The following is a 12,829-nucleotide window of genomic DNA, read 5'->3' as shown; positions in this document are numbered from 1 at the left end:
GGCAGTTTGGTTATTGAGAAGAAGTTGTTTAAAGTTTTTAACATATTTGACCCCTGTGACCTTGAAAATAGATGAAGGTCATTTATTTGAACAAACTTGGTAGCCCTTCATCCCAGTTTGCTTCTGGCCAAATATCATCACCCTAGGCCTTTCGGTTATTAAGAAGAAGTCGTTTAAAGTAAAATATTGATGCCGGACGACTTCGTGCCAGGTGAGCTAAAAATATGTATACATATTCTTTACATAGACCAATTAACTGTAATCAAATAAACCTTGTACAGTATTCATCTGTGTCATCCCATTAAAAACGAAGAGAAGAGAACAAGCTTACACTCTACCTAACAGGAAGATTTCATTAAGACACTAAAACTGTAAGCCACCGGCTAACAAATACACCCCTCTTATATGGCACGAATCATTGGAACAGTCACGTTTGGTCTTCTGACCATAGTGATTAATTATCTATGAAGTTTCACACAATTCATTTTGGCACCAGTCAGAAGAATTCCCTCGAATAGACTGAGTTAAACAAAATGAAAAAGCAGTGAAACTCTCATAAAAGAAGCAGATCAAAAGCTAAGTTTACGTATACATCTTCAGAGGATGTTGAATACATCAATTGAGTTTTAGGAATTTCGTATGAAAACCATAGGAGTAGTTGTCTGGACAAGATTCTGTCTGGAGATGGATGGACAGATTAACTGATGGATGGATGGAAAGATTAACTGATGGATGGATGGAAAGATTAACTGATGGATGGAAAGATTAACTGATGGATGGATGGAAAGATTAACTGATGGATGGATGGACAGATTACTGATGGATGGAAAGATTAACTGATGGATGGATGGACAGACAACCTTATTCCAATAAACCATCATCCTTACCCCAAATTTTGTTTTATTCTTGTTTGTTTGTTTTAGGGTGATTTTTTTGCAATGAAGCATATAAAAGCAGACATGTGCATACCTGGGAGTCTATGACAAAGATAATAGCTTCACATTCTTCATATATAGAATCATGGAAATCAATCTGGCCAGGTAAATCCCACACCTGGAACTTTACAAAGGAGCAGTTGGTAATATCTGGAACAGAATAAACATAATTACAGATAGCACAACCTTTATCAACAGATATCATAACAAACATGTAAATGGGAGAATTCAGTAAATCAACTCCTCTTATCCACATCACAAACATTATAGGGTAAATTACATTGCACCTCTCCTTATCAACCTACCAAACATATCATAACAATTAATTGCCTCTGTCATCCACAGATCTTGATCAGGTATAGCTTGTACTTGCTTTCTTTAATGATAATTGTTTGCTTACCTTCTTTTACGATCTTGTTGGTACTTTCCAGGAATAGAGTTTCATTGGGTGACACCTTGTGAAAAACTACCTTCTGTATGGAGGATTTCCCACTTCTGCATTTAAACAAACATTTATTTGTTTTGTTACATTAAGTATATTTCATTTGATATCATCAAGACACAAATTATTCAACATTTAACATTTTTATTAATATATAAAACAGACACCATAGTTAATTAATTATATACAATACTTTTCTGCTGTTTTGATAACTAGGTTTCATCCTTTTTAACAGCACTTTATCATAAATCAGTTGATGTGACAAACCTTCTTAATCCCATTAGTAGGATCCTTGGTTTGTGTTCTGATGATGATGCCTGTGTGTCAGTGTCATTCTCATCAGGCCCATAGCCAAAGCCCTTTGGAAACGAGCCAAAGGAGCCCGCCACTTTATCTTCAGAGTATGAAGACTGCAAACAAAAAAAGATCACTAAAAAAACGTACAGGGATTTGACGTACAATGTATTAAGGGTCAAAAGGAGCCATTTAAGGCCATTAAAACGCTTTACCACTGTGACCTTGAGTGAGGGTCATGTCATTTATTTGAACAACCTTGACAGGGCTCACTCTGGACCTAGAAAATCAGTAGTCATTTTTGTTTTAACAGTGGCCATACTTTCTCGGCCTCCAACTGTTACGGATAGGCCCTCGATTAAAATCATTAAATGTTTTATATGTTTTGAAGTGCAATACTATTCAACATGATGTTAAATTAAGGATAAATTATAAACATGATATATATAACAAAATTTTAATTTAACAGAGTACTCCTTAATTTAGTCCGAATTAATTTTGACGTTTTATCGACTTCTTTTATATCGGTCTGTCGTTGAAAATCTGCACTTTGACATGGTGTTTCAAGGCGATAATTATACTTTCTAATCAAGCATATCGGACGCATTTATGCGTGCTAGGGTATACGTACTGGAAAGGGTAAATGAAGACAATGCAAACTTTTTTAAATGCATTTAACCAATAGATGTAACAAGGTGATCAGATCGGCTTACAGCCCCGCCAAATGTACGTTTGCGGACCACCTATGTGTGACTGGCTTATCAGACTGTTTTCTCAACGTCAATGGGTCATCCAATTAACTTGACCCCACTGTCCATTAATGTACACGGGGTATAACATCTGAAGCTTGATAATTGACTTCATAACTTAGACAAAAGCATTAATTAACTCACAGTCGTATAGCACGCGCTGATCTGTGACAGCCCTGATTATGTTTACGCAATCAGTGTCAGCCACAATATACACACATGAGTAGACAGATCGTTCTCTGGGACAAAGATACAGATTTTACCCATTTTTAAAAACTTAGTAAGTCAATTGAGTAGCCACATCGTATTTTTAGTAGCCAATAGATTATAAAAGGACCAACAGTGCGAGCCCTGCTAGTCCGAATTATTCTGATGTTTTATCGACTTTTTTCATATCGGTCTGTTGCCGATTAACGTCAGTCACGACAGACCGATATGAAAAAAGTCGATAAAATGTCAGAATAATTTGGACTAGCGCCCTGCTTGATATCCCTACGTGTAAGCAAGTAACATAACAAATATCAATACCGGTACCCTATATACATCATGCTGCATTAAAAGAAACCATTTCATGATCATTATAGCATTGCAACACCTTTGAGAGGCAAGGTATATCATTTTGATATATATAGTGTACCCTTTTATTTCATCGATGCAATCTTCTCATCATCAGGTAATACCCTTATTTCAGTTATCTTCATTCTTCAAGAACAGTTCAATTAAATTAAAGTTTAATTAAATTCAAGTTTATTTGGTAAACAACACATAAGTTGTTTTTAATATTTTAATAATCCATGATACCCTTTTTTGCTCCAGGTGTTTAAAATAACTGTTTGTGATTTTATTTCACTTTATTACACATCTCAGTAATAAAATTGTTACTACAAATGGGTAACTGTAACCCAAATGCAGGATTATTACCCATATGCGCCGTTGTGCCCAACCTGTTTATCATGTGTATAGTCTAGAGAACGACACTGCAGGCCTTTCTAGTGCTAAGCCCGATAGTCATTAAAGGGGCACTGTACCATCTGGTCAAAACAATAGAGTCATGTGTATAGAGCATACAATGTTCATTAGTTACAAAATAAGCTCATCTGGGCTATACTGATAGTGATCTCAACCAGATGACAGGCATGTGACTGCAGAGTTGTGAATGAAGTTATACATCCATGAAATTTGTTCACAAACAGTACATCTATTAAGAGTGATAAACAAGTTACATATCATAAAATCAAACGGAAGCAGTTATTAAACCCTCTATGATATGATTGTAATTACCATGTGCGCCAATGATTCCACCAAAACTGTTACTTTCCGATTCCAGTCTTGTTTTGGGTATCACGTTCTATTCACTTCCGGGAAAAATCATGTGACCCCTTCTGTCGCGGAAAAAATAATCTCCACATCCTTCGACCGGATTTCTTGCATATATAATAAGAAACAGGTCAAATTACGGAAAATATACCACAAGAATTTCAATTGCCCAAGAAATATGTTATATTTCAGATGTGTTTTGTTAAAATTTGTTTTTTTTAAATGTTCTACATTTTTTGTGTATTCGGGGCGTCTTTCGTCTCTTCCTTGTATTTGCTAAGCGATCAAAAAGTCTAGAGAGTCTCGAAATTCGGCTTCCGGTGAAAACACAGCAAGAAAAAGACTTTCCGATAAAATCACTCGATTGTAAGTTACTAATAGTTTAACACATTAAGACATATTGTGCATATTTATAAATAATTGTGTCATTTCAAAAGCATGCATCATCACTTTTAAATAGCTTACCTACCTTATTACTCCTGTAATTCAACTCTTTTTTCTGACACAGTCACACAGTAGCACAGGGGTTCGTAAATACAGAGGGGGGTGGGGGGAGGGGGGTTATTAGTCATAAAAACCCGATTGTTCGACCACTTTTTAAATTTCCATGCGGATAGAGAGAAGATAAATGGTGGTCGAAGGGTGAGATATTTTGGACTAGAGTCATTTTTTTGTATTTTCTTTGTAACAGTAAAGAGAATAGTGTGCTTCCACCGGGGATCGAACCCTCGATTTCCAGGTTCCTAGTTGGACGCTGTACCACTGAGCTAAAGGGAAATTACCTCTGGCTCGAAGGTAGAAGGCGACCTTAATCCTATATGTACAATCAAAAACTGCCACACATATTTTTCATAAAACATCATAGAGTTGTGATTGTACATAGGATCACAGTCACCTTCTAGCTTTGCACTAGAGGAAATTTAACCTTAGACCGTCCGACTAGGAAGTCTGGAATCATGAGTTTGATCCTCGGTGGAGGCACAATACTCTCTTACTACTCCTCTGTCGGATAACACAATATATAAAAGACACATCTCTTTGTCAGGGACTACGTTGTCATAGCTACTCTCTTACCTGTTACGTAAACAAACTTTAAACCCCTTTACTATGTAGGTCAATGAATTTCAATCAGAATCAGTGGTGTACAATTGTAATGAAATCCGACTGTGTTTATTGCCAGTGACCTGCTAGAGCAGTAGAGTTAAGAGGACTCCAAGGTTGGAATCTGGGTTTTTTGGTTGTGCATGTTTTCTCTTAACTCTAGACTACTGCTCTAGCTGGTCACTGGCAGATGAACAGACTGATAATATATGCATGTGGCACCCTGTTATATTTTATATTTCGTTGTAGTTATATTATGTAGCGTCTAAGTGTACATATTTAAAGCATACCAAAGTTCGGATTTATTTAGCCACGTCCCTACATGTAATTTTTTAGGTTCTTTGCTTTAGTAAAAAGGCGTCAAAACATCTGGTATACGTATTTGATAAGTTTATTCTCCTCGTGGGTAGAAAAATACCTAAAATACAAATAAACAAGTTCTGATGAACGTCTCCAAATGCAATATGCAATGATCATGATAAATCTATATTTGCTGAGTGAAAATAAATTATACAAAAAAGCGATATTAATCTCAATAATATGATAAAATACAGAACATCATGTTAATAACCTGCTAGCAGTACCATCACCAAAACATGAATGTAAGCAAAGTACAAGAAATTATATATTCTAAAAGATAATTTCCCATAAACCCCCAAGTATGTTCCATGTAAACAAGACACTTGTATTCTTTATCGTTGATATTCTTGGTTGTTGAAGCAGATTGTCAGCTTTGGCTTATTGCACTCATCAAAAATGAATTGATACATGAATTCACTACAGGTATTCAGATGATTTTAAATTGAAATATCATTCACCATAACAATATCTGCACCCTTCAGTTAAATATTGAATTGTGATATTTAAGTGGACATGATGTTGTAGATACATGTATAAAGTGGGACTTCTTTAAACAGATATCTAGATTAATCAAATTGATTTTCTTAAGTGAGCGAGATCAGGTTATCTCAGTCGAGGGCTAGGATTCTGTAAGAGAGCCAGATCAGGTTATCTCAGTCGAGGGCTAGGATTCTGTAAGGGAGCAAGATCAGGTTATCTCAGTCGAGGGCTAGGATTCTGTAAGGGAGCAAGATCAGGTTATCTCAGTCGAGGGCTAGGATTCTGTAAGTGAGCCAGATCGGGTTATCTCAGTCGAGGGCTAGGATTCTGTAAGTGAGCAAGATTAGGTTATCTCAGTCGAGGGCTAGGATTCTGTAAGTGAGCCAGATCGGGTTATCTCAGTCGAGGGCTAGGATTCTGTAAGATAATCTGAGGCATTCTACGATATGTCACGTAAAGACGCCAGGCAGATCCGACAAAATAGAAAAATCTAGCAAGGGGTATCACATATCACGATATCTGATCCTGTCTTAGGTGTGAGAATAAATGTTATAGGAGGCGTCTCTCATCTCCTAAGCTCGGTATCAGATCTATTTTCTGAGTTGTTGGATGCAAATGCAGTATCATTGATTATACAGAACTTTGTTCTGAACTACATATTAATTAGCATTTGTTTTATACATGTATATGAATGTGCAATTTTATTCATTTCCATGATGTGTTTGCAGGATGGTCATTAGCTGCAACAGGCTGTAATTCAAGTCTTGTGATGAGAATGTCTGCTCTAGTTCCAGTCATGTGATGAGAATGTCTGCTCTAGTTCCAGTCATGTGATGAGAATGTCTGCTCTAGTTCCAGTCATGTGATGAGAATGTCTGCTCTAGTTCCAGTCATGTGATGAGAATGTCTGCTCTAGTTCCAGTCATGTGATGAGAATGTCCGCTCTAGTTCCAGTCATGTGATGAGAATGTCCGCTCTAGTTCCAGTCATGTGATGAGAATGTCCGCTCTAGTTCCAGTCATGTGATGAGAATGTCCGCTCTAGTTCCAGTCATGTGATGAGAATGTCCGCTCTAGTTCCAGTCATGTGATGAGAATGTCCGCTCTAGTTCCAGTCATGTGATGAGAATGTCCGCTCTAGTTCCAGTCATGTGATGAGAATGTCCGCTCTAGTTCCAGTCATGTGATGATAAAGCTGCTCTAGTTCCAGTCATGTGATGAGAATTTTGAGTTGTGTGATGGGAAAGCCTTACAATCTGGTATCTGAATCACAGAGGAAGTGAAGCATGTCTTTATATTGTTGTCTCATGTAATCAGACATGGGATGAGATACTGTACAGTAATAGTGTCCCACTGGGTACCTTCCATGGGATAGAATTCAGTATAGACATTTTACAGTAATAGTGTCCCACTCGATACCTTCCATGGGATAAAATTCAGTATATACATTTTACAGTAATAGTGTCCCACTGGGTACCTTCCATGGGATAAAATTCAGTATAGACAAAAAATACCTATTGGATATGTGGGTACTGCACTTATAATGATGCACAGGTGTATTAGAGTTCGCGAGGATACCTATGGGGGTGATTGAGGTGAGGTGCTGCTGCTCTACACAGGTGTGTTGACGAAGGCCACAGAATGGAGGTGCCTGGAAATGTAAACCAGAGAAATAGTTTGTACCATAAACTCACACATGTACGATTGTCTCGACTTATTGTGACTTTATTTGTCATTTTGATTGCTGCTCCACTTGTAGCTCATTACTACCTCTCAAAAATCACCAGTGATGTCGACGGTGGCACACCAGACCCAAAGCAGAAACGGAAAAGCCTGCTTGATAGAAAGGATCCATTTCATACAACAGATGTAAAAACGCAGTTGAGTGAACTACACCGGATCAGAACCTCGGTTAGTAATGAATTACGGGATCTGGAAAGTAAACGACAAAAACTACAATCACAAATATCTAAATATCACATGGAAATCGAAAAACTGCGTGTGGAAAAGGAAACCTTAGAAAAAGATATAAAAACAACTCAGCTAAGTCTGGATCAACTTCGGTTAGAGAGAGATGAGTTGGACCAGCGATACATTCCGATATTAAAAGCTCCTCAACAAATACTGTTGGGACCTGAAGCCAATACTCATATAGTTCCTCCTGCATCTTCTGTGTCCTGTCACATGCATTCATGTTTTGACTATTCACGTTGTTCTGTGCTATCAAGATTCCCTGTGTATTTTTACACTGGGAAACAGCTTTTGGATTTTGGAACGCTAGATTCTTTTATCGAAAACTCTATTTCAGAGATTCTTGTGAAAAACCAGTATAGGACATACAATCCAACCTCTTCCTGTATATATGTGGCTGTTATAGGCCAAAGTAAAGCTCAAAGTATTGATTCAAACTCTGTAGAAAATGCTCTCCATAATTTACCATACTGGCACGGTGATGGGAGAAATCATGTGATAATGAATATACTTCGACAGCCTGGACATGCTGACATGTTCACTGGCGTTAATACTGGGCGAGCCATCATTGCTCAGACAGCATTCACAGAAACCAGCTTCAGGTCTGGATTTGATGTATTAATCCCACCAAGTTTGGGCAAAGCATCGGGAGATGTTTGGCAAGACCTTCCCCCGTGTTCTCCTGTTCGACGGAAATATTTCCTATCATTTGTTGGTCTGTACAATAATGGTATTTTACAAAGTAAACCAGCGCTATATCAGAATTCCAATGTCAATATAGAGTCTAATGAACTGAATCGTTTATTTGAAAATGGTCATGGATCTGATGATGCAAATTATCAAAACCGAAATTTAAAATCAATTAATGATAGGAATATCTTACAGGAAGGAGGAGTGGATGAGGATAAATTAGATTTTGAACAAACTATTGTAGAATATTTAAAGGAAGTGGAAAGTACCAGTGACCATGGGCTGTACACAAAGTTTTCCTGTGAAAACCCTGTACCAGGCTCGGTGATTGGTGAATGGGGATTATGCGGGGCCGCCAATGAAAGGCATGACTTACTGATACAGTCAACCTTTTCTCTCATATTTGCCCCACTGAACACTAGCTATGTGTCTACAGCAGTCTTCCAGATCCGTCTTTATGAGAGTTTAAAATATGGGGCAGTGCCGGTAGTTTTAGGGAATCACATGCAATTACCTTTTAGTGAAATATTAGATTGGAAAAAAACAGTTATTATGCTTCCAAGGGCTCGTTTGACAGAAGTTCATTTCATTTTAAGAACTTATACAGACAATGATATTGCGCTGATGCGTCGGCAGGGAAGGTTTGTTTATGAGACCTACTTTGGCACATCCTACAGCATGTTCAACACTGTTTTAGCATTAGTAAGAACTAGACTTACCATTCCTGCTGTGCCTGTGGCAGATGTGCCCTCTCCCAGTGTCTTCAATACCACATTCCTCACCCTAAAACTGGAGGGACCAGAACCAAACCAAGAGACAGATGAGGTGCTGGGGCCATTAGAAAACCCTTTTGGCTCCCTCAAGTTTAAACAGAACTTCACCCAATTTGCTGCCTACCAAATGTTTCAGCATCCAGGAGATCCCCTACAGATGTTTCCAAACACGCCATTTGAAGAGGTTCTGCCTTCTGAAGCCAAGTTCTTAGGTAACAGTATTAATAATGCATTGTCTTTGAGTTAAAATGATATACTTGATATACAAATTATATGATTGATAAGAACAATATACTACATGTCTTAGAATAATAAAAATTGTACCGGGGTTAGAAGAATATAAATGAAATATACAACATTCAATATAGTGCCCTATCTAGCTAACATAAGCCATTCTAAAGCGCTTTACAGTACATAGATATCCAATTAAGACAATTAGCATATAAATTAATCAATACAATTTTGAGGAATTCCTAGGAGCTGCCTTATCAGGCGCTAACTACTAGTCCTATGCCACCTGGCTAATATCTCCCTATGTGTGTTTGCCTGTGTGTGTGCTGGAGCTGTAATGTGTTCTGTAATATACATTGTGTTATGAATTTGAATTATACATTGTCTTTGTTTGAATTAGGATAATGTAATATTATGATAAATAAGGTTAATATATGCATTGTATATAGAAATGTATATAAGGGTGATCGGGTGCCCTAGTGGATAGAGCACTCACCTTTCACCGATACGGCCAGCTGGGTTAAAAGGTATGGGGTCACCTGCCAGCTGTCTACATGGGTTGTCACTGGATACTCCAGTTTCCCTCCTTCATCAAGACCCTCAGCATGCTTCCATCGAGGCCAATATGTGTGATTAATAAAAGTTGAAATAACTTGTTTTACAATTTGTTGTACAATAAAAAGACTTTACACTTAGATCTGTATATAGGTTAGGATGATATACAGTACTGTACATCTTATGATGGATTTATATATGTATAGCATCAGTATACATAATGTAGATTATAGGATAATATGCATTGTATTAAATTAGAATAATATGTATTGTATTTCTATGGTGTTTGTAAATTGAGATCAATATGAATGAAGACATATGTGATGTTCCCATTTGAAGCCAAGTAAGTTTCCTTATGTACATTGTATGTGAAGCAGCAGCTCTTTTTATAGTATAGCGTAATTATGTGAAGCAGCAACTCTTTTTATAGTATAGCATAATTATGTGAAGCAGCAGCTCTTTTTATAGTATAGCGTAATTATGTGAAACAGCAGCTCTTTTTATAGTATAGCGTAATTATGTAAAGCAGCAGCTCTTTTTCTAGTATAGCGTAATTATGTGAAGCAGCAGCTCTTTTTATAGTATAGCGTAATTATGTGAAGCAGCAGCTCTTTTTCTAGTATAGCGTAATTATGTGAAGCAGCAGCTCTTTTTCTAGTATAGCGTAATTATGTGAAGCAGCAGCTCTTTTTCTAGTATAGCGTAATTATGTGAAGCAGCAGCTCTTTTTCTAGTATAGCGTAATTATGTGAAGCAGCAGCTCTTTTTCTAGTATAGCGTAATTATGTGAAGCAGCAGCTCTTTTTCTAGTATAGCGTAATTATGTGAAGCAGCAGCTCTTTTTCTAGTATAGCGTAATTATGTGAAGCAGCAGCTCTTTTTCTAGTATAGCGTAATTATGTGAAGCAGCAGCTCTTTTTCTAGTATAGCGTAATTATGTGAAGCAGCAGCTCTTTTTCTAGTATAGCGTAATTATGTGAAGCAGCAGCTCTTTTTCTAGTATAGCGTAATTATGTGAAGCAGCAGCTCTTTTTCTAGTATAGCGTAATTATGTGAAGCAGCAGCTCTTTTTCTAGTATAGCGTAATTATGTGAAGCAGCAGCTCTTTTTCTAGTATAGCGTAATTATGTGAAGCAGCAGCTCTTTTTCTAGGATAGCGTAATTATGTGAAACAGCAGCTCTTTCTCACCTTAATAATAATAATGTTGTGTGCAAAGTTAAAATGTTATCTGATGATAAGAATGAAATTTAACCAATTTTGTTGTTATGTTTTGTTACCATTAACATGCCTTTGTTATATTGCAGGATCAGGCTATGGTTTCAGGCCTGTCAACAAGGGTGAAGGAGGAGCTGGCAAGGAATTCAGTGAATCCCTCGGGGGCAACATTCCTCGTGAACAGTTTACAAGTTAGTAAATTTAAGGTGTTTTGTACCAGATATAATAAATAACTGTAGCCAATTTGAAACCTTACATGGCAACAATCCTTGTGAACACTTTACAAGTTAGTAAATATAATATATAGGTGTATTGTACCAGATATTATAAATTACTATACTTTATATATAGCAAATTTGAATACCTCAGGGTCAACATTCACCAGGAACAAGTTGAAAGTAAGGTGTTTATACCACAAACTGTTGGATACCGTTATCGTTGAGTTAATTCCTTAGGGCAATATGTATATCTCCCAAGAGAATTTTCATGTAAAATGTTCATACTGTTTACCATTAGTGTTCAGTGAATCTGTCAATTTGTTTTTANGCAAGTAAGGTGTTTATACTAGATACAATGAATTACAATAGTCAGTTTGAACCCTCAGGGGCAATATTCACCAGGAACAAGTTAAAAGTAAGGTGTTTATACTAGATACAATGAATTACTATAATCAGTTTTAACCCTCAGGGGCAATATTCACCAGGAACAAGTTGAAAGTAAGGTGTTTATACTAGATACAATGAATTACTATAGTCAGTTTGAACCCTCAGGGGCAATATTCACCAGGAACAAGTTAAAAGTAAGGTGTTTGTACTACAAACTGTTGGATACCATTATCGTTGAGTTAATTCCTTAGGGCACTATGTATATCTCCCAACAGAATTTTCATGTAAAATGTTCATACTGTTTACCATTAGTGTTCAGTGAATCTGTCAATTTGTTTTTACATATAAGTAATCTATTTTATGAGTCTTCTCTCGAAAGTCATAATATAGAACTATGTACCTGTTGATTTATTATCAATTGAGTTGCAATAATTGTCTCCACTGTAGTAATAATGCAGTTCTACTGTGCACATACTCCAGTGTTTATTTGCTTGGTTGTCCCCCTTACAATTACAATGTAGAATTGAGTATGTATTACAGTATGTTATTATGTATATTGCTCTATAATAAGTTCTTTTGATTTCTTTCTACTTCTAACTACCTTTTGTTTCTTAGCACCTTGCTTGGCAATAACTCACTTTTGGCTTTAATGTTGGTAAAAGACGTAGGATTGTCCACAGGCTGGGACATACCAAAGTCCTTCAAAATGGTAGTTGTTATCCTCTGCTTAACAGTCAGCATTTGGGATAATGGTAACAACTGGTTCACTGTTGTCGGTATAATGTCGGGGAATGCTGTGCTGGGTGCCTTCAGTGTGTTGTTTCAGTGAGGTACACTATAAAGTCGGCATTTGGGATAATGGTAACAACTGGTTCACAGTTGTCGGTATAATGTCGGGGAATGCTGTGCTGGGTGCCTTCAGTGTGGTGTTTCAGTGAGGTACACTATAAAGTCGGCATTTGGGATAATGGTAACAGCTGGTTCACAGTTGTCGGTATAATGTCTGGGAATGCTGTGCTGGGTGCCTTCAGTGTGGTGTTTCAGTGAGGTACACTATAAAGTCGGCATTTGCAGATCAATGCTATCACGTCGATCACAGGATATACACCAA

The 12,829-nt window shown here is 37.1% G+C and overlaps 2 protein-coding genes across 2 annotated transcripts in view; one reads left to right on the top strand and one right to left on the bottom strand.

Moving 5' to 3' along the window:
• The window catches only part of LOC110442625 (ras-related GTP-binding protein C-like), a 17,286-nt gene extending 13,495 nt beyond the window's left edge, over positions 1–3,791 (bottom strand). The window contains exons 1-4 of the mRNA XM_021486314.1: positions 3,702–3,791; positions 1,645–1,787; positions 1,336–1,430; positions 970–1,085 (exon numbers count right to left, since the gene is read on the bottom strand). Coding sequence (XP_021341989.1) covers positions 970–1,085; positions 1,336–1,430; positions 1,645–1,787; positions 3,702–3,704 — 357 coding nt within the window. The 5' untranslated portion in view covers positions 3,705–3,791. The remainder of the gene's footprint in view (positions 1–969; positions 1,086–1,335; positions 1,431–1,644; positions 1,788–3,701) is intronic.
• Positions 3,792–4,031: 240 nt separating this feature from the next.
• Positions 4,032–12,829, top strand: part of LOC110442614 (exostosin-like 3) — a gene marked incomplete at its 3' end in the record, with an annotated part of 10,633 nt that continues 1,835 nt past the window's right edge. Inside the window, exons 1-4 of the mRNA XM_021486305.1 lie at positions 4,032–4,103; positions 6,407–9,323; positions 11,203–11,304; positions 11,788–11,912. Coding sequence (XP_021341980.1) covers positions 7,319–9,323; positions 11,203–11,304; positions 11,788–11,912 — 2,232 coding nt within the window. The remainder of the gene's footprint in view (positions 4,104–6,406; positions 9,324–11,202; positions 11,305–11,787; positions 11,913–12,829) is intronic.

This window comes from Mizuhopecten yessoensis, unplaced genomic scaffold (assembly GCF_002113885.1).
Source record: "Mizuhopecten yessoensis strain PY_sf001 unplaced genomic scaffold, ASM211388v2 scaffold1915, whole genome shotgun sequence".
Classification (NCBI taxonomy): domain Eukaryota; kingdom Metazoa; phylum Mollusca; class Bivalvia; order Pectinida; family Pectinidae; genus Mizuhopecten; species Mizuhopecten yessoensis.
This window is presented reverse-complemented; position numbering and strand designations above follow the sequence as displayed.